A 22,166-nucleotide genomic window follows, 5' to 3' on the forward strand; every position below is an offset into this window, starting at 1 on the left:
ATAGTCTTGAGTTTCAAAAGGACACTTTTCCTTGGTTTTATATTTATTCTTTCTTTTCTTCCGTGTGTGTGTGTGTGTGTGTGTGTGTGTGTGTGTGTGTGTGTGTGACCCCAAATGAGAAGCACCAGGGGCCTTCATGAACTGACATCCACTAACTCATTGAAGCATAATGCCGTGGTGTGTTTACTTACCCTGCTCGTGGCCCTGTGCAGGGCAGAGCAGCTGACAGCTGATAGCGATGAAACGTAGGAAGCACACGGAGAGGGGGCTAACATGCATGTGGAACAGGCTGCTGGGATGTTCTCTTCCTTATTGACTAGCATGTTGAGCATGAAAATGTGAGGTTTTTTTATTATTTACTGGATTTAAAATCCAGATGCCTGTAGAGATGGATGTGTAACCTGTTTGTTCTCTATCAGGTAATAATAATGATAATAATGGCAAATAATGCTTTTTTTAATGTAAAAAATGTCTACATTCTTTAAAGGAAATATCTTGAACTTTCAATTTCTCATCTCATACTTCTGATTCAAGAGATGCTTTTTATTCTGTTGCTGTGGAAGAGGAAAGAGAGAGAGAGAGAGAGAGAGAGCATCATGGCACAATCTGCATAGGCAAAGAAAAAGTAGACAGGAAGTCTCGCTCTCCCCCAAACACACACTCTGTAATTGCTTTTGGTAATTACAGCAAGGCTAAGACATTCTGTTATGTGTCGTTGAGTTTTCCCTGCTCTCGGGTGTACAGGTTTCATTTTCATGTTTTGTTTTTATATGAAAATACCATCTTTGTCTACTCGGAACGCAGTGAAGGCTCAGGTTGTCAAAGGTTGCCCATATTCACGTCATGTTTTTAAAGCAGAGCAAATCAGTAAAGATCATTTCCAGTTTGATTTTTGTGTGTTTTCCTTGCCGACATTTTCTCCCCACGCGTCCAAAACTGTGCATTTACTTCAGCCTAGCTCTGCATTGAGACAAGTGTAAAGCATCCTTCCTAAAATCAAATTACCAATCATTTGATTTAACTGTCGAGAGGCTTTGAAAGATAGTTGTTCCAGCAACTAGTTGTAGCCCTCTCCGCCCATCTGGCTTTTTCACACACTCCTCAAATTATCCAATCAGAGTCCTCCTCTTGTCCTGTTCAGTGTCTAGTGGAATGAGGACATATGCTGACAGCGGTAGCTGCGTTGTATGAATGCCCAAATGATGAATTTGTGTCCAAACCCTTCAAATGTCATGCAGCGTGGGCGGGGGAGGTCCGAGGGCTGGAATGTGTGACAGCTGGATGTCCCAGCTGGGCAGATGAGGCCTGGCAGCTGGATGATGGGTACACACAGGCAGCGCTGGAAGAAGTATTCAGATCCTTTACTTTAGTAAAAGTACTAATACCACACTGTTAAAAAACATACTCTGTTACATGGATAAGTCCCACACTGACAATGTTACTTAGGTAAAAGTGTGAAAGTATCATCAGGAAAATGTACTTGAAGTATTAAAAGTTAAAATCCTCACATTTTAGAAAGTCATATAGAGGGTCGCACCCAAAAACTATATATTGTTGGATAGTTTACTTTATAATAAAATGTTGGATTTCATAAAATACATGTGTTTTGTGTGCAGAAATCTTAATGTGTAAAGTAACTAGTAACCAAAGCTTTGAGTTGAATGTTGTGGAGTAGAAGTAGAAATGGCATAAAAAGAAAAGACAAGTAAAGTGCAAGTATCTCAACATTTGCACTTAGGTACTGGAGTAAATGTACTTAGTTAGAAAAGTGTGTTGGCCTGGGGGTGGGGGGGCTTCGTTATCTCCCATCTGTGAGAACCTGGAAATGGTACGTTTTCCGTGGATTATCTCCGATGAGGCAGTGAAGTGGTTCCCCCGGGAGTGGAGTCCTGACCCCCCCCCCTTGTCAGCTGCTGTCTTTCATTCATCCCTCACTGTATGCTGCTGCTCTTCTTTCTTCCCTGCCAGGGCTGCACGATATATCATTTTTTCTTTGTTGTCGCAACATCAACTGGCGCAACATACACATCTCGACAGACTGCGACATATTCGATAGACGTAGAAAATATCAGTGGAATATTACAGTTTGAAAAGAAATTGTCATTCCTTTTCTTAGTAGAGCCCTTTAAATATAAATAAAATAAAGCACAGATACGTGAAAAGTGTACTTAAGTACCTTAAAGCGCCCATATTCTGCTCATTTTCAGGTTCACAGTTGTATTTTGACTTTGTACCAGAATAGGCTTCCATGGTTTCATTTTCTAAAAATATATTTTTGCTGTACTGCACATTGCTGCAGATCCTGTTTTCACCCTGTGTGTTTATGTCTCTGTTTTAGCTCCAGAGTGAGACATCTCACTTGTTTTAGCTCCAGTGTGAGACATCTCACTTTTTTTAGCTCCATAGTGAGACCTTTCACTTCTATCCTATCTTTGTTGGGAGCTGCACATGCTCAGTAGCTCGGTAAGATCCCATCAGCTTTTTGCTGATCATCAGCACTCTTTCTCCAGCTGGGAGACTTCTAGACGAGGGACACTTGTGGAATTCCCGCACAACAGGGACAGAAAGTAGTTCTTTTTGAGATTAGGGTCAACTAGAACGAGCTTGCATGCTACGGTTAGCCACCTCGTCTCGGCTAGTGACGTAGAAAGCCGCTCAGATTCCTAACAGCTCACCTGTAGACTGAAGACAGAGGACATTCAGAAACAGGATCTCACTCAGTTTGTTTGTGTGTGGAAGCACTAGAGACCTAAATAGCCTAATGATAATAAATTAATACATTTTTTATAATATTATTACATTACAACACTGTGTATTGCCTATCTTACCTTAAGACCCCCAGGTAGGGGTCCACAACTCCACTCTTTTTTTGCTTATTATTCCTTTGCTTTGCATGTTTTTCAATGTGTGCATTTTCTACCACACTTCCCCCTGACATGTAACCTCTTTGTCACCCTTGTTTTAAAAAAAAATACTTGCTGACAAATGGGGAAGCTGCATGTTCTTTTGATTCTTTCCCATTTGGATACGCGTTGGCAACTTGGAATTTAGACACGGAGCCCAATGTGAACTAAAGCTGTTTATTATGGCCTAAATATGTTTCAGAAGCTCCATGTTTCCCCGAGGTTATTCCCGTCCAGGACGAGTGTGTGTGGTTGTGGTAACACAAACCGTTGCATGCTTTTTTTTTTCCTTCTCCATGCCGCAAAAAGGTCTAAGTGGGCCCCACTCATCCACTCACACAGGGGAGGAGTTTGAGTGTGTGTTGGGGCAACTTTGTGTAACCAATGATATCCATAATCAGTGTAGCAAGCCAGCCTCCACACTTTGGATCCCTTCCCTGTCCATGCAAGTGCTTGTTATGAGTTTGCATGCACTGGGAGCTCTGGAGGGAGGGTCCAGTGCGAGCAGAGTTTTTATGTCTGGGTTTTCATTCACTGGATGCTCAGTGGCCCTTGAACAGCTTGGATTTAACTGCTGACCGGCCGGCTAACAGGTGGCGCTTCGGGGTAAACTGTAAGAGCACTGTGTGGAGTGCTGCTGCACGCTGAGACATTTCGAGGACTGTAGCCGGACCCAGCAGCAATGTTGAGGAAGATCCAGACGTGGTTGCTTATCCTGGTTTTCTGTGCCGGGAGCCTGGACGCTTTGCTGTGGAACACAGCGCCAAATACCACCACGGAGGCCCCGGCCAAAGAGACGACGACGGCGCCGCCGCCGCCAGGAACGACGCCCGCCACGACTGCTGACAGCACGCGGAAGAAGGAAGAGGAGGAAGACGACAACTTATCCGGCGTCGGGGAAGAAATCCTCAACGTGGCCACAGGAATCCGTAAGTTTGTCGAGGCGTGGCACGCGACCCCGACCGCCAGGACTACTACTGGAGGCCTGACAGAGAAGGTGGAGAGTGAGACCCCTAACACGACGGGTAATGCAAACGGGTTCACAGGGGAGAGGGTGGAGGGGAGTTTGGGGATCAGGGTAGAGGATGAGTCTGGGTCAGGATCCGATCTTGGGTCAGATGTAGAGTCAGTTTTGAAAGATGACAAAGTCCCGGCTATCAGTTTAATCAGGAATCTAATTGATGTTCCTAAAACCAATGAGACTGTTTCCACGCTAATCCCCCCCGATAGTCGCCTCAATGGTTCTGACCCACCTTGTCTCCCTGTGCCTTCCCATTGGTCCATTTGCAAGCGGCCCAAGTTTTTCACACTGCCCAACTCTTTCAACCACACCTCTGTGGAGGAGGTGGGCGCGGCCCTACAGGAGTGGGCGTGGCTCGCGCGGGCGGGGTGTCACCACGGCGCCGAGTGGTTCCTCTGCCTCCTGCTGGCGCCCAGGTGCCCATCACCCGCCGCACCCCCGAACCTGCCCTGTCGCAGCTTCTGCCATCTGCTGCAGGACAGCTGCTGGGCGTCCCTGGAAAACGGGCGTCTCCCGGTCGAGTGTCACCTCCTGCCCGAAAGTGTGCAGGAGCCCGGGGGTCCTGCGTGCGCGTCAGTTAGTAACCTGAAAGGTAACCCTGGCGGGTTAGAATGTATCCTGTGTGCGGATACATTTTGAACCCGATGTCACGTCACTTTCATGTCGTTGTTTTAAGCGTTAGTCTGTTTGTCTGTTATTTTGGTAACACGTGTCCAGTTTATTGTTGCTTGTTCTGGGTCTCTGATGCACTTTGAATGAGGATTTTGCATGTTTAAACCATTTTGTAATGCAATTACAAGATCTTTACGTTACAGCGTTTTTCAAACCCTGTGTAGGTGTTTTAAAACTGTAGTTTCGAACTGCTGATTTTCTACTTCTAAGCAAGCTTTTGGTACATTTAACCTAGAGAGACTCCAATCCAGGTTTAGCTTTACACTACTGATATTTTATGTATTTTCTTTTTCTTTCTTTTTTAAAATTTCACACATTCTTCTCACTTGTCAAAACCTAGTGTTTTAATATTACCCACACCTCAAGCAGAGATGAGCAGCAGCCTACAAAGGTTTGGTAGGGTTCTTTACAACTTCACAATCTCAGATTTCTTTTTTTTTTTCTTTTTTTTTCTTTTTTTTCAAACTTGTAGTCTTCAGACCCAACCCACGCTAACTGGTGGACTTCCCCGTCCATTAAGCATGTCAGCTTTCATCGTTAAAGTTACATTTGTAGTTGCAGACTGATTTGACAGTCAATAGCAAGCAGGCTGAGACAAACTCTCTAACTCATGTTTCAGGTCTCTGCGAGTTGAAAATCCACGACATGCATTGAACTGAGTGATGCCTGGAAGCTGGGAAATGGTTTCCGATAATGTAAAGTCTAAACAATGTGTAACAGATGCGTTGAAACATGCAAAACCAGCGGTGTTATCATTGCAGTCCTTTTTGCTTCTGTTGTTGTGTTCCTTTCTGTCCACTGCACGTGTCCCGGGGACGCCGTTAAGCACAAAAAAAACACCAGCATGACGCAACATCAGAGTTCACGTCACTGTCCCAGGCTGCATGCCTCCTTGACATCAGTCCGCAATGGACAGCAACGTAACTTCGGAACTTATTTTATTTATTGTATTTCAGCAAAGTTGAATGTGAAGACCAAACTAGCTATATTCCAGAATATTCCGCTTAGTACATGATGATGTGAATCCAAATCCATTCTGGTGCATCCCATAAACCCACTTAACCCTCGTGTTGTCTTCCTGTCGACCATGAACTTTTTTCCTTCCGGGTCAAAATTCCAAATGAACTTTTCTCGGCCCTTTCTACAACGTTTTTGACACTTTTTAAAATGCTTTTGACAGCTTTTGAATTGTCACTTTTTTAAACGCTTTTGTTTATTCATGGTAAATAAACCTAATTTAAATGACACAAAACCTACTTTTTGAGTTAAAAAAGCAGAAATGAATGATTTGACTAATAGTTAGATCAGAGGATGTTGAGTGAATCACAGACTGCTTCATGTCAGAGTTCAGTCAGGAGACTGTTTGAAGACCATTTAAACATTTTTGCCTTTTTTACAGTCATAGACCAGCAAAAGATATACACATTTCATCTAGTTTTTTTGGAAGGTCAGATGTGATGGGTTTAAGGACCACAATGCTGTTAATTATTTTTTATTTAATCACAAACCGCTATGAAATTGAATAAAACACCCAACATTTAGCAGAAGCAATCATTCATTATACTTGCAAAGAATGCTGGATGGGTCCCATACACTGTACAGGTCCCATACACCCCCCACCCCCCAAGTATCAACCCTTTAGACAGGAAAAGCTCCAGAGGCCCTTGTCCGGGCTCTTAGTTGTGCTGTATGAAGTCTTTATCATACACTCTTCTCTCAGGGGTTAACAGTATGACCTTAAAGCACAAAGCCATTTTTTTATATGCATTTTTCCCACAGCCATATTTAATGCAAATCTTATGGGTTAAAGTCGTTAGTGGTTAGTTTTATTTCCCATGTGCCACAAGCAAGGCTCTTGTTTGGATAACCTTTGAACTCTGATATAAACCATACTTTTACACACAGATAAGTTTGTTACTTCTACGTCTATGCAGTCCATGTATGTGCTGAAGAAATGAGATTTTCCCTGAATTATAAAGACCAAGATGTAGTGAAAGTGGCTTCCTAAATGAGACCCTTTTTTACGTAATACAGTACAGCATATTAGACATCAATGCGTTTGTCCTTAGACTGTCTTTATTGGGTGGGAATTTTCCAAACACTGCGTTGGCTACCTCATTCATTAACCAATGCACACACACAAAAGGAAAAGGAAGAGGGACAAAAGGCCCGTTTAGGGTCTTGTAAGTTAATGATACAACAACATGGAACTTCTCTCACTTGGTTTCAACCGTCCTTTTGTCCTCGGGTCAAATTTGAATCGTTTTCCCAAAGTTTCCGTATGAGAAACTTGTGTCTTTCAACCAAAGTGCATAAATATATAACATGAATGGTTCCAATAAACGTGAATGGTTTTAAAAACCGTTTTCATATGTTTATCTGGAAAGGGACAGATGCTTAACCATGGACATTTGTGCAACACATCTCCAATATACAGCATCACAGCATTCATAGCTATTGCTAGTTTCCACTGAAAAACATACAAGACCCCTACATCTGCACCTACTACGGGAGTATTGGCGGTTTCCTACATGCAGTATAGGTCTGGTTGGACAATTCACTCTCAATTCACTCCATCTGCTTCTGTCATCTCCTGCTCTTGCATGCCCCGTCACACATTTCTGTCCCGGGTTATCTACTTGGCATCATATTTCATCATTTGTGATGAGCGTTGGCGTGGAGTTCTGTGTGGATTCAGAGGTGAATGCTGTTTGAGCTTCTATAGTCGCAAGGCGGGGAAACAATTGGACCATCTGTGGCGGGGAGGATGGGCGGCGGATGGCATTTATGACAGCGCCTGTGGGTGGGAAAATGGTCTGCTCCCCGAAGAAAGGAGCGTCGCGATTGTGTGCTCGGTTCGGGGAGAAAAGGCCACCGGTGTCGTGGTGAGTAACAAGAGAGCCTTGTGAGTGGGATGAGACCGAGCGGCTCAAAGTCTCCGCCAGGGGTCAGAGGGCACGGCCAGTCGCCTACCCTCTCCGACCAGCGACACTTGATGGGTGGCAATTAGGGGTTTGGGCCAACCGTTAAAAGATGAGCAGAGACGCAGTGTGGGACAAAGTGTGAGAGGGACGTTTATGCGAGTGGGAATTACCCGCTTTTTGAGGGAGAGTGGTTCCCAGTCACTTTGTGAAAAACACTTTAAACGCTGTAAGCTGCTTATCGGGCCAATTGAAAATTAACATGATGGTCATAAACCAGAGTCCTACCCGTTTGCCTTAAGATGTTGCTCCGTTTCCAGTTAGTGGTGAGCTGGTTGCCGCTCCTGCAGCCATAGCATCGGCAGCAAAGGTGGGAAATAGTGTACGAGAGAACAGAAAACTGTAAAGGAGGAGTTCACCAATTTTAACATACACTCTAAGAAATAAATCCATAAAATAACAGGAAAAGGTTCTGTGAGGTCATTAATCTGGACTTTGTCCCGTAATTAATAACACATTTTCTGAGCAGGCAAAGCCGAGAAAGGGGAGGTAACCTTGCTCCTTATGACCTCATAAGGGGCAAGATTCCAGATTGGCCCATCTAAGCTTTAATTTTCTCAAAAGCAGACCAGGATACCCAGGGCTTGGTTTACGCCTATCACCATTTCTAGCCAATGGGGAATTGCTTGTGGTTCCCCCAACCAATTGTAACTTCAAAAGCATTTTTAACGGGATGGTCCCGTGTTTAGGACATTTTTTTTAAAGAATAAAGTGTTAAAAAGTTCCTAAAAGAAGGAAGGTATGCACAAATTCCATCAGCTGCTTATAGTATCTGTCGCAATTTTCATTTCTCCACACGGCAGCCAAGAAACCCAACGATTTCAAATCTTAAAACGCTGGGTGAGAACAAAACCCCCCGTGTGATGTCATCTGTCAGTCAGTTCATTTAACCATGGATTAAAGTCTGACTGTGGAGCAGAGGGAAGTGTTAACTGACACCACTCGGCTTTTCATGCGTGTGAAGTCCAGTTGGTTTTCTGCCTCGGGAGGTTACTCCAGCTGGTGGGTGTTAGTGGTTGAACCCGCTGGTTTAGCTGGCATGTTTGGGGTCAGAAAGACACTCAGGACTTCACATTTCTGTTTAACTTCTTTTAAGTATGGCTCGGTACCGAGTTCTATACTTTTACAAGGAGGGGGTTCACCAGAAGCCTCCCGATACAATATCATCACAATATGTAAGCCACAATATGTTATTGCAATTTTAAACATATTGCAATATTCTGTGATTATATTGCAATTTATGCAATTCCAACTTTTAATGTTTCCCAATTTCAAATGACATCCCCAAAAGGAAACTTTGTCAACATCTGTTTTATCTAAAAAGAAACATTTCTTTGTTCCAATCACTACAGTGTTATTGCTGCAAAATGGGACAAACTGTCCAACACATATATAATATTTAATTAAAGATCCATACATGGTGCCTGTGTTTTGATACAGTATTGCCTTTAAAAGTATCTCGATACTATGTTGTAACGTTTTTTTCCCAGCCACCCCTACTTTTTAAGCACCAACCAAATTGCCTCTATAGTATTGACCAGGGCTGTACCGCTATAGTTCTCCCCCCCCCCCCTTAAGAGAGTAGGTCATCAAAAAACGATGTAAAGTGAGTTAAAAGTGAACAATAAAACAACAAGGTTGAGCTTCTCAAGACACTGTGGTCATAACTGTAAGTGAAGACTGTATAACTAGACTATAGACTTCTGCTCTGCTTTCTCTCTCCTCTCCGAAAATAGTTCTTTTTTGGCAAAGGTGCAGCCGGTTTCCGCTTTTGCTCTGCTGTCTGCATGGTGTAGCTTTGCATGGGGCGGGCCGACACGCGCACACACACACACACACACACACACACACACACACACACTAGTGCACGCTGGACGGCAGCGCCGTCCCTTCTGTTACCTGATAGCCTTCGTCTAACTCAGGCTAGTTAATTAGCTAGCAAGTGGCCTTCCAAAAGAAAGAATAGTGAAGTGAAGCGTTAACGGATCATTATCCATTGACCGAAAAGCAGGAAACAAAGTCTCAGTTCACCTGTCCGGGACGCTCTGACACATTTTCCGCGCTCGCTGTCCGTGGACAGCTGTAGGCTTGTGCATTGTTGGACAGCCACAGCAGCCCGTAGCGTGCATGTCTGAGCCCAGCTCCACCACCTCCACTGGCAGGTTGGAGACTGTAGGATGTGGAATGAAAGAGAGAAACCAGGATGCCGAGTAACACAGCGGATATTGCTCATACGTTTTGACGACGTAGTGAAACGGCAGGCGTGTGTTGCTTAAGCGGCCGCCTTAGCTGCAACGTGTCCATAATCTCTAGAATATAGAAGAGAAGAGTCAGTAAGGATAACTCCATAAGATTTCTTTTCATTATTTTTCACATTACAGGAAAACCAAAAAAGTAAAACCCAATGGCGCCGATGATGTCATCACTGCGGTAGTGGTGCATCACCACCGGTATTTGTCGTGATGCAGTTATCGCCCCAGCCATATTTCAGACACCCCTGTAGTGGACCGTACCATCTTAACCTTGCCGCTCAGTGAATATGCAGAACGTTTAAACAATACAGAAGAATAAGATTAATAAAATAAATGTCTTGATACAATAAACACATTTTTTTAATATTTAGTTTTGGCATTTAGGCCTTTATTGTGAAAGCTTAGACATTAAAAGGGGAGAGAGATGGGAAATGACTTGGAGGAAGTTGTCACGGGCCGGAATCTAACTAGCAGCCTTTATATGATATCTCTATTTCTAGTCCAACTGGTCTGCTCTCTGATTTAGTAATCACATTGTACATCTCATATATGCGAGTCAGTATAAGTCACTGGGTTTTAAAAGGAATATTTGCGTGTGCAGAAGTGGAGCTGCTGTTTTTAGAGATTTGGCAGTACAGTGTGCAGGTTTGAGCTGTTCATACTTTGAATCACGAAGTGTTATCCCTCTGCAAGTATTTCTTCCAGTTTGTGGTGTTGAAGGACCCAAAATGCTGCTGTGTGGACTGTAGGAGGCTGACCTGCTTGATTAATATACTGGCGTGTCTGTACTACGCTTTCCAGTAGAGCCCAACAGATATATCGGTGGGCCGAGATTATCGGCTGATAAAATCAGAATCATTTGTAATGACAAATAAATTACTCTGATATTATTGGCCGATATAATATAATATCGGATATAAATGAATGTTGAAAAAAACAATTATGGTCAACCTTGTTATGAGAGTTGGCGTTGCGTAGTCTGTCCACCAGAGGACGCTCTACAACGTCCCTGATAGTGATGGTGTTGCATAGTCTGTCCACCAGAGGACGCTCTACAGCGTCCCTGATAGTGATGGTGTTGCATAGTCTGTCCACCAGAGGACGGTCCACAAGGTTCCTGTTGGTGATAGCGTAGCAAAGTCTGTCAGTTTGCACTGGGAAAACGGAAGTATTTAGATGCAACCCATGTCTTTTTTAAATTAGTTTTACATGCATTAGGGACAGACGGATTATTAGCCCTGATCGATTATTGAACAGAAAATCCGTCAAGGAACAGAAATTACATTTTGTTTTAGCATTGAAGATAGTATTTCCACGTTGCATGTTTCCTTATTATCTCATGATGTGTTGGGGTTATTTTTGGATTTATTCTTGTATATACATTACATATTGGACCTTTAACTAGTAATAATAAGTATGAAACAGTATCAGTCTAAACTAATTTCTGTCTATAAACAACATTGCTTTTGTTGCCTTAACCTAATCCACACGCAGCACTCTGGATTCATCCGTCCCAAAACCATCAAACCAGTTACCTACAATCGCTTCCTTCGGTCAATCCATCCCTGATGGATGTTTTTTTGCCTTTTTTCTCAATGTTTATCCTTCAGCTGGTTTTCTTGCCCCTAGAGAGGCACTTTACACTCCGTAACTTCTGGAGGAATCCCACCAGTCCCACAATGACATTGCAGGCTGTTTTTAACTGGCAAGTTGTATCGGTGCAGGCTTTTGGGAATGATTCAGTCTGTGCGCATCCTAATAGAGTCCCTAACGAGCCACTTTCCCATGGACAGCTGACATGCATTTCCTTCCTCTGCTTCCATCTGTCTGTCCGTCTGAGTCTCTCTCCACTGGCAGTATCTCTTTTTTCCCGTTCTTCACAGGGTAAAACCGGCATTGGGTTTCACCGGGGTTAAATGTTGGAAAATACAGACATGGCACTTAAAGCAATCTCGCTGTAACAGAATGCGTGAGGTCATGGTTCAGTTGCCCATTCCTTCAGGGCTGTGAAACATCGCAGTGTCATTTGGCCATATAATCGGCCGAGTTAGCATGACGAAAGGAGGAGACAGCTTGATCGTTACAGCTTCCATTTTTTTGTTTTTGGAGAACAGCCAAGTAAAAAAACAAAATCTGACCACCGACTGACGGTTCATGGTCTGTGTATGTATAGTCATATTCAATAGCAGTAACCAAGGGTGGAACTTTCCTGCTTTCTGGTGAATTTTTCTGCAAGAATGTGTTTGAATGATGTTAATGTCTTCATTTATGTAAAAGAATTTATTATTAGAATTTCAAGGGGATTGCACTGGTTACTCTGGCGCGTGCGTGCAAGTGTGCAAGGTGAGCCCACGCGGTCTGTCCTGCGACATGGAGGTACGCTAAAAATGTTATTGAATCAGTTTACGCTACAATATAATAATTTACCCCGGTTTTCCCCGCCACTAAAAACATGTTCCCCTCCCTCTCGACCAAGCTGTGAGTAGATCTGAGCTGAGTAGGTCTAGACCACACAAATCTACAAAGATCCAACAATTCTAGTAATTCCCCCAAGAGCAAGCAACTAGTGTGACAGTGGCGAGGAAAAACAGACCCAGGCTCCTGGTAGGAGGTGTCTGACGGCCGGTTGGGGTTGAGACGAAGAGTGGGAATAATACTTACCGTAAAAGATAATGGAACAGAGACTACAAATGGTAGTAGTTCATGTCATAGCAGGGCGCTGCAGGGTGTTATAGGTTGTAGCGTGGCACAGCAGAGTTCAGAAATGAACCACTAAACAATTGTGTGGTTTGTCTCCTGTTAATCATCTTGTTGCTTGTTTTGCATTTGGTTCACATGAAAACCAGAAATGAGTTCCGAACCGGAGACCTGAGATTACAACTGTGATAGAGAAATGAGAACAAGCTAGAGTGGAACTGGGCACTAGCTTTCGGACATAAGTGGGCTGTTCAGTGGGAGAGCTGTGGCTTCACTGGATGGCTTCCAGATGGGAATGTGTACACTGTGTAGGAAGGGAAACAGGATCTTGTATGAAATGTTGGAAACAAATTCACATGCTGGTGCATGAGAAAAGATTCCCTCTTGGCATTTAAAAAAAAATTGAATTCTACTGCCATTAACCCCTATCATTAGTTGAGGTCTTAAGACGTATGACTGGTAGTTGCTGATATTGTTTAGATGTGCCAAATTGTGATTATATAAATGTTTATTGGTCAGACTGTATATTTTTATTTCTATTGTTAGTTGGAACTTGACCCTAAACACGTTCATAGCAACAAAAATGACAAAGGAGGTTCAGTTAGAATATGTTTTATGATACTTAAGAGGCTAGTTGACTTCAGAGGCTGTGTATTTGTGTTATAATTATATTATCTGGGTCACATGACAGAGATATGTAACCAAATATGTATCCCAGGATTCATTCAAAACTTTAATTTTTTTTAAAGTAATATACAAATGCATCGGTTTAAATTTGACTGAAAGAGACAATTAGCAAATATTTTTGTAATTGTTACAGCTCTGACTTCTACCAACACAGTTTGAGCCCCCTGATTGGTGCAACAGCTGCAGCAGCTGTGTCACTGAGGGATTAACCAATAGCAGGTGCCCTCGGTGGGAAGTAGACCACCCGGCGTGATCCGATTGGATTCTACTTCTACTCCGCTACATCTCAGAAAGAAATATTCTACTTTTTACCCCACTACAGTCATCTGACAGCTTTAGTTACTAGTTACGTTACACATTTGGATTTCTGCACACTAAACAATACAATTAAAACAGGGCTTTTTAAATGAAGTTGTTGTTCCTTTTCAACATTTTTGTTGCCTTTTTTTGGACAAACAAATGCTTGTGACACTTTTTTGATGCCCTTGTTGATGCCCTGGACTATTTTTTTTATGATTTTACTGCTCTATGTGATGCTTTTGAAGCATTTCCGGACCTTTCAGTGCTTTGTTTCGGGTTAATAAAATGGTCGGATTTGAGTACTTTTACTTTTAATACTTTAAGAACACTTTCATGATGAAAACTACAGACTTTTACTTAAGTAACATTTTCAATGCAGGACTTTTACTTGCAACAGAGTATTTTTTACAGTGTGATGTGAGTACTTTTACTGCAGTAAAGGATCTGAATACTTGTTCCCCCGCTGCATACTTGACTGCTGTAATAATGAAATAATGGTACATTGTCGTTAGGAATCTTTTCTTTTTGCAGGAATCTCCCAGTTAAACTCAAGCAGGGTCTTTGTCAGAGTTAGTTACCTTTTGCTTTTCTTTGACTGAACACTTAAGATGTATTTAATACTTTGACATCATAAATAACAAACCTTGGGAAACCCCCGCGACCTCCAACCTCTGTGGCTGTAATGTCTTCTCTGGTGAGTCTGCGATGACCGCCCCCCCCCCCCCCCCCCCCCCCCCCCCCCCCCCCCCCCCCCCCCCCCCCCCCCCAGGAGATCACTAAGTGGAAGTGTCCTCAGAGATACAACCCTTTTCTCCCTTGTGTTTCACATTTATGAGAATATAATCTGTGGGGCGATTTGAATCTATGGGAACTAAAACTTCAGCAGATTCTTCATCAGTGTGACCCCCCAGTCTTACAGAACCTGTCCAAAATAGAAACTTAGGAACTGGAATCCAGCAATAGTTAGGTATCAATTGCTGTTAAGATATTCCTAATTGTAATTACTTTAGTGTGGTTTATGGTTTGTTGTTCCAGAGGCACTCGACTCGCTGACTCATTTAAAACACTCTCCTAACTTGTTGTTCTTCCTGCAGTGAAACCCTCTTGTGTTTTTTAAAGTTTTAACACACCGTTACCTGTGCTTTGTTTCGAAATCTGTCAACAAAATTCTTAAAAGTATTAAACTATTATGTAGCATTTTCAGGATCGTATGTATTTTGTGTTTCTACTAGAACAGGGATCTTCAGCAGTGGGTCCGGGACCCCTTGAGTGTCCTTGGAGTCAGTTTTTAAATTACTGTTAATTTTTGAAAGCTTTTTTAAAAGTCAAAGTTTCTTGATATGAATCCAACATATTATTCCCTGTGCCACACGTAAGTTTGACATTGAAACATGAAAAATCATGCCAAATTAGAAGGCTATTTTAATGGATTAGTATGGTTTGCAAAAACAGAATGTATAAAGGCTCTGGGCCGCCCTACACGTTACTAGAGGCCCAAACTCAATTATTAACTTCATTTTGACCAATATATGTATTAGGGGTCCCTGCTATATCTCTCTTTCAATTAAGGGGACCTTGGCTTAATAAAACGTTGAAGACCCCTGTACTAGGACATGTTTAAAAGCTTTAAAGGTCCCCTGACATGGTGCTCTTTGGATGCTTTTATATAGACCTCATTGGTCTCCCAATACTGTATCTGAAGTCTCTTTTATATAGACCTTAGTGGTCCCTAATACTGTATCTGAGGTCTCTTTTATATAGACCTTAGTGGTCCCTAATACTGTATCTGGCATCTCTTTTATATAGACCTTAGTGGTCCCCTAATACTGTATCTGAAGTCTCCTTTAAATTGACCTTAGTGGTCCCCTAATACTGTATCTGAAGTCACTTTTATATAGACCTTAGTGGTCCCCTAATACTGTATCTGAAATCTCTTTTATATAGACCTTATTGGTCCCCTAATACTGTATCTGAAGTCTCTTTTATATAGACCTTAGTGGTCCCTAATACTGTATCTGAAGTCTCTTTTATATTGACCTTAGTGGTCCCCTAATACTGTATCTGAAGTCTCTTTTATATAGACCTTAGTGGTCCCTAATACTGTATCTGAAGTCTCTTTTATATAGACCTTAGTTGTCCCCTAATACGGTTGGAGCGCTTGTCTTTTTAAGTCTTTTACCGCGTTAGCATGCACCCACATGGGACAATGTTAACACCCCAGTAGCTTAAAGAAGACACACTCCAGTAGTTCCTTCCTGGAGCAGATGACCAGCCCCATGTCCCGTAGGAGGCCCGCCGAGTGTTACGTGACACTTGAGACCGAAGCGGTCAGAGCTGTGGGAAATTTGAATGTTTTAGCTCAATGGAATCTCTTTGAAATACGTTTACCTGGCCACATTTAACAAAATCCAACATTATAACTTTGTAGATATGACAAGACATATGGTACAGCATTATAGCTCCAGTTTAGATAAACAATAAGAGCTTGATTTAGCCACAATAAGAGATCTATAATATCTACAATCATTTCTGGTTTGGGGTGCATGTGTGAAACTGGCGTTGACCGTTAGCGTTCCGCCTACCTTGTCATCCAAATGGGGCCCCTTATCCATACACTCCAGCACCATAGCACTAACACCCCCCCACCCCTGAACTCCCTGTCTGAGCCACCAAAACATTAACACTTTCTCAGTTTCCCGTTTTTAACGAACTTTTAATTTGCTGATCATTTCTCTGCTTGAAACTGACTCTGTCTGTCACTTTTCCAATGTTTTTTATTCATGGTAACCCTAACCCACGCACACATTTTAAATGATTTGACAATTAGTTAAGATCAGAGGATGTTGAGTGAAACCATTTCAACTTAAATTTTTTCAAATGCTAAAAAATTGGATACAACCATGAACACAACAAATACAATCATTTATTTTACCTGCAAAGAATGTTGGATCTATACAACGTACATGCATGCATCCATGTTATTTTAGGGCAATTTGGTTGAAGAAAAAAAAAAAGAAAAAAACTTTGAATACAATACAGGACAATACAACTCTTTGACTCTTAGTTCTCCCTTTCCTGCAGGCATCTCTTTGCTCCAGCTAATTGGCGACCCGCCGCCGGATAAGATCGTCCGGAGCTACGGGCCGGGGGGAGAAACGGCCTACGTGTTCACCCCCGCGGCGGTGTCGGGCCAGCCGGCCCTGGCCCACGTCCCCAACCCTTTCCACCGCCACTTCTCTCTCCTCTTCCATATCAAGCCTTCCACTCCCGCCGCCGCCGTCCTCTTCTCCATCACTGATGGGCCCCAGAGGCTCATGTACATTGGCGTCAAGCTCAGCGCGGTGCAGTCCGGCCAGCAGGCGGTGCAGTTCTTCTACACCGAGCCCGACTCGGAGGCTTCGTACCAGGCGGCCAGCTTCCAGGTACCGAGCCTGGTGGACACCTGGAGCCGCTTCTCGCTTGCCGTCTTCGAGGAGCAGGTGACGTTCTACATGGGCTGCGACTCGATGCCACAGGTGGTGAAGTTTGAGCGTTCGCCGGATCCCATGGAGCTGGACACGGCCGCCGGGATCTTTGTGGGTCAAGCGGGAGGAGCCGACGCCGACAAGTTTCAGGTAATGTTAGAATAACAGCAGATAATGTGGTGTTAGACCTGGAAACAGACCTCTGATGAAAGCAGTATTCAGATCTTTTACTTCAGTAAAAGTACTAATACCACACTGTAAAAAAATACTCTGTTAGAGGCTAACATCCTGCATTGAAAATATTACATAAAGTGCTTATTTTATGTTCATTTTCAGGTTCATAATTGTATTTAGAGGTTATATCAGAATAGGTTTCAATGCTTTCATTTTCCAAAAACACCGCCAAATTATTTAAAATAAATTTAGATTTTCAAAACACAAAATATTTCCGAAAATATCCAAAAATATGAATCCAACAATAAACTGCAAATATAAATCGGTCTATATGTGCCATTGAAGATTACCTTACTACAGGTAACCACTATGGTTGCCAACGGTTCACAGCTCACTGTGTCTTCCACATATAGGATATTTAGACACATAATAATAATAATAATAATAATAATACATTAAGATAAATATATATTTGCATCCATCTGGCCTAGTTTAACATGAAACTACAGTTTTCTATATGTAACAGTAGGTGGTCCCTGCTCCGTCTCCCATTGGTTCAAATGTTGTTGTTTTTCCGGAAAAAATCCATTTGTCCAGGAATTGCTTTTTTTTGGACAAAAGAAGGCTGCACTTTACATCTGCATTTGGAGAAGTTATCATTAAACTTTAAATAGTCTTTAGAGGACACACGGGCAGGTTTGAAACATATTAGACTATGAATACGATGAAGAATAACATCCTTGTATATAAAAATATTCTTTTACTGACATACAAACAGACACTAGAGTACATTATATAACTAAAGCAGTGTTTTTAATGAGTTAAAGTACATGTCTGCTGTGTAACCGGTGAACAAAATAATCACTTTTATAGACTATAACATCTGCATTTTAGAGATGCACCTCTCTTACACACATGTGGAAGAGAAGTCCATTTGTTGGGGGCTATAAACTCTGGGGTACCAGCAGAGGAAATGCTCAAGTGCTGAAGAGATGTTTGCTCATGACCTTTCTGTCAGAAATGAATGTAGAACAGCAAAGAATTCTGCTCCAAATGTCCCCCACGGGACGTGGAAAAGTCAGGGTAATTCACTGTGTGCTAACAGAGCAGGTGGCGGTGTGTGTGTGTGTGTGTGTGTGGGGGGGGGGGGGGGGGGGGGGGGGGGGGGGGGGGGGGGGGGGGGGGGGGGGGGGTTGACCTTGCTGTTGGGTCCGATCTTTCTTTTCTGACTGACAGGAAGAACCATCTGCAATGTAACCTTACAGGGCAAATGTGCATCGTCAGTTTGGTCCACTAAAAGGTTTTTTGGTTCAGATTGTTATTCTAAGTGTCTGACAACGTTATGGGAAGGATCCCTACAGAGATATAACTTTTCAAAACCTCTTTAAGACCTTTCTGTTTAACCAGAAACCGCTCTATGGTCTAAAGCACTAGACCTATCAGACTCCATTTAAAAAAAATAATACTTTTAGCGTGTGCAGAGCCAACATATTTTCACCAGTTTTCACATGTAAATCGGTGAACTGTGTTTATTCCTGCAGCGGACCAATGTCAAAGATTGTTCTCATCAGTCACTTAGACACAGAAACAGGAAAATCCAGGTTGAAAAATATGGTAGTTACCTATTAATATTTCCCTGTGGCACCTCACGGCATGTTTTGTGAAGGGCAGACTTAACCCTCCACGTTCTTGTAAATCTATTACTCGACCCCACTCTTGCCTGTTGACCTCTGACCTTTCAGCTCGCGCCCAGTCAGTGACCCAGGTGGCCATATGTGACGGTCACATGGCCTTTTGAAATGGAGAAGAAATTAAGACTTGGGACAAAAGTTGAAACTGCAAAATTGTCCAAACACTGTATATTGTGAGCTGCTGTCTCTGGGCTTTTTCTAAAACAATCATCAAACGACACAAACTGGTCTCCAAGGATTATTATTCTAATTATTATTATGTTTTTTCCATAGTGGATTTTTAACATTATTCATAACCTCATGACAAAAAACAAATCCCACTTCCATTTTTACTTGTGTTCTAGTAGAGACTGATTGCATTCCCTAAACATATGTCAGTAATGTTTTGAAGTTGAGATAAAGACAATATTTGTTAGTAGATTATGAAGTAAAATTTTATTTCTGAATTGTTTTTAGAACCCCAAATAAGTCACGTGTCAATTTGACGAGAGGGTCCCAAAAGTGAACCCACTTCGAGGGTTAAGTCCAAACTGTCTGTATTGTGTGAAAAAGCCAGAATACAGCCTCCTGGTAGGGACGTGGTAAACACAGCTGACACAACGTTCAGCTCGGAGTGAGTCATTTCTCATGTTTTCCAACTCTTTGGAGATTTCAGAGGAATCTAAATTCATTCAAGACCGACTAGGGCTGTGCAATTCATCGTAATATTAATCGCGATTATGATTCCAGCTCCTTATGATCACAAAGACAGAATAATTGAGAAAAAACGTTATTTTCACCTTACCTTTCATAAGTAATCTTCTATTTTGTCTTCTGTTTTTTTCTGAATGGAAAAAAAAGTTCAATGTGAAAAGTATTAAAGGAAGTCCAAATGTTGAGGTACTTGTACTTTACTTGAGTCTCTTCTTTTCATGCCACTTTCCACTTCTACTCCGCTACATCTCAGAGAGAAATATTCTACTTTTTACTCGACTACACTCCTCTGACAGCTTTAGTTACTTTACATATAAGAAATTCTGCACACAAAACACATGTAGTTTATAAAATGTGATGTTTTATTATAAAGTAACCTAGCAACAATATAACAACGCCTGGTCCAGCTGAGATGATGAGACCATTAAACACACAGCTGGTTGGATTCTTTACACTGTCTACAATGGGAGGAGAGGTCTTAACTTTTAATACTTTAACTACATTTTCCTGATTACACTTACATAGTTGTACTGAAGTAACATTTTCCATGCAGGACTTTAGCTTGTAACTGTTCTAATTTACAGTGTGGAATGAGTACTTCTACTTAAGTAAAAGAACTTCTTACATCACTGGTGATTGCAAACAATGAGTCAGGGTGTAATATTAGCTGTTTGTCTGTCTGTGTGTATGTGTGCGTGTGTGTGTGTGTGTGTATTTTCAGGGGGAGATTGCAGATGTGAGAGTGGTGGGAAACCCTCGGGCAGCCGAGCGTTTGTGTGACGACGAGGACGACTCTGACGCCGTGAGTATTCCGCTTTCTCATGTCGCTATTTTAGTCATTCGGTGTCTGAATTGTTTAATGTGTGAAAAATGTCTCTGTCTCGCAGGCGTCTGGTGACTTTGGCAGCGGCGACGGCGACTGGAGACAAACAGGACGTACTGTGAAGGTTGCTCTTTTTGTTCTTTGCACCGCCAAACGAATCCCGTGACTACTGGCATTCAAATTTTAAAAATCTGCTCGATACAAATCCCTGCAATTATTTGGTGTGCAAATACATAAATGCATAGGCTGTGGGGTGGGAAGGTTACAACTTATTACAGCCAATACATCATATTCATTAATTAATAATAGTTACATGAACAAAGACATTTGCATACAAAAAAGGCACAAATTGTTGCAGAAGAACCCACCAGAATCCAGGAAATGTAGTTTCCTCCATTTCCTGGAGGACGCCCACCAGAACCCCCCAGTTATAATACCCCCCCCCCCCCCATGTTGAAACAAACGTCTCTAGATAGGTGGAGCTTTTAGATGCTGAGGTGTTACAGCAGGCCCAATAATCCGTGGTTTAGGGGGATTCATTCTCCTGTTAAAGTCTAATATTCTGGCCGATGTCTAGACATCACATTAAAGGATAATTTCACAATTTGCCCAGTCTGTGGTGAAATAAGTTGTGCTCGCTGTGATCATTCCTAATAAAGCTGGAAGCCGTGTGTCCATTTCACCGGGAACACCCTGCTGGCAAAGTGCGGTTGAACGAGGAAACAAGAAGAAAAAAAATTGCGATCTGACAATCACGTAATAATTGTTACAGGCCTAGTATGAACGTGTGATGATTTGAGCGGCCAGTGGCAGGGACGGCCGTATCAAACTGTGCTTTCTGTTTTGCAGACCACACCTGCTTCCCTCCGGCCGGTACCTGAACCCCCCCTGATATCCTCACATGGAACCAGACTCAAAGAAACAGGTAAAAGCTGCTCACACACACACATGCATACACACACATTTTTTCTCTCTTCCAGCTATCACATACCAGTATTGTTTTATCTGTCAGTTAAATCATGCTACGAGACTCACTCTTCACTCTTGTAAACGTTTTTTTTAATTTGCATTTTTGTTTAGTTTTTTTCCAAGAAGACCTGGTTAAGTAGTGTTTTGTGTCTTTTTTTCTTTTAATTTCTAACTAGTTTTGAATGGCATCACTGTAAAATTCTTTGATATTGCCATTGAAACTAGACTTAATACATAAGCCCACGATTATTGAGGGGGGGTGCCTTCATTTGCAATGACATTGAGTCAAATTACAAAGACAACAATCAACACAGCAGAAAAGAATACACCATCATAAGAAAGATAAAAAAAGACAGTACACCTTCCAAACCTTCTGAATGGATGAATAACATTTGATAAGTTAGGATCATATCGATAAAAAATAAAGTACAATGAAGTAAAGCAAGTATACGTATACTTTTTGCTTGTTTAAAACCACATTTTCTGAATTTAGAGCAACAGTCTGGTGAGATGTGAAACTCTGTAGCTCCCTCTGGTGGATACTTGAAGAAGTTAAGCACACGTGGTTTTGCATTAGATTCAATTAGATGGACTTTATTGATCTTAAATAGGGACATTTCAGTGATAAACAGCAAAATATAAGACGCACAGCACGCATACAGAAGAAATAATAAGTAAGATAGAATACAAGAACAAGTATTCACAAATAAAGAAACAAGACAATGGAAAGAATGTTAAAAAAACATTCTTTTTAATGTGTGTATATACACTCACCGGCCACTTTATTAGGTACCCCATGCTAGCAACGGGTTGGACCCCCTTTTGCCTTCAGAACTGCC

The 22,166-nt window shown here is 42.1% G+C and overlaps 1 protein-coding gene across 8 annotated transcripts in view; it reads left to right on the forward strand.

Annotated features, from left to right (window-relative positions):
• The window catches only part of LOC117939450 (collagen alpha-1(XVIII) chain-like), a 55,596-nt gene that overhangs the window by 10,329 nt on the left and 23,101 nt on the right, over nt 1-22,166 (forward strand). For 4 of the 8 annotated variants that reach the window (XM_034864802.1, XM_034864804.1, XM_034864803.1 and 1 more), the window contains exons 1-5: nt 3,351-3,928; nt 16,595-17,127; nt 20,257-20,337; nt 20,423-20,482; nt 21,208-21,283. In XM_034864802.1, the coding sequence (XP_034720693.1) occupies nt 3,586-3,928; nt 16,595-17,127; nt 20,257-20,337; nt 20,423-20,482; nt 21,208-21,283 (1,093 nt within the window). In that variant the 5' untranslated portion in view covers nt 3,351-3,585. Of the gene's footprint in view, nt 1-3,350; nt 3,929-16,594; nt 17,128-20,256; nt 20,338-20,422; nt 20,483-21,207; nt 21,284-22,166 lie in introns of those variants that run through there. The other 4 variants (XM_034864808.1, XM_034864807.1, XM_034864805.1 and 1 more) reach the window with 4 other exon arrangements.

The sequence above is a fragment of the Etheostoma cragini genome, chromosome 24 (genome assembly GCF_013103735.1).
Source record: "Etheostoma cragini isolate CJK2018 chromosome 24, CSU_Ecrag_1.0, whole genome shotgun sequence".
In the NCBI taxonomy this organism is placed as follows: Eukaryota; Metazoa; Chordata; class Actinopteri; order Perciformes; family Percidae; genus Etheostoma; species Etheostoma cragini.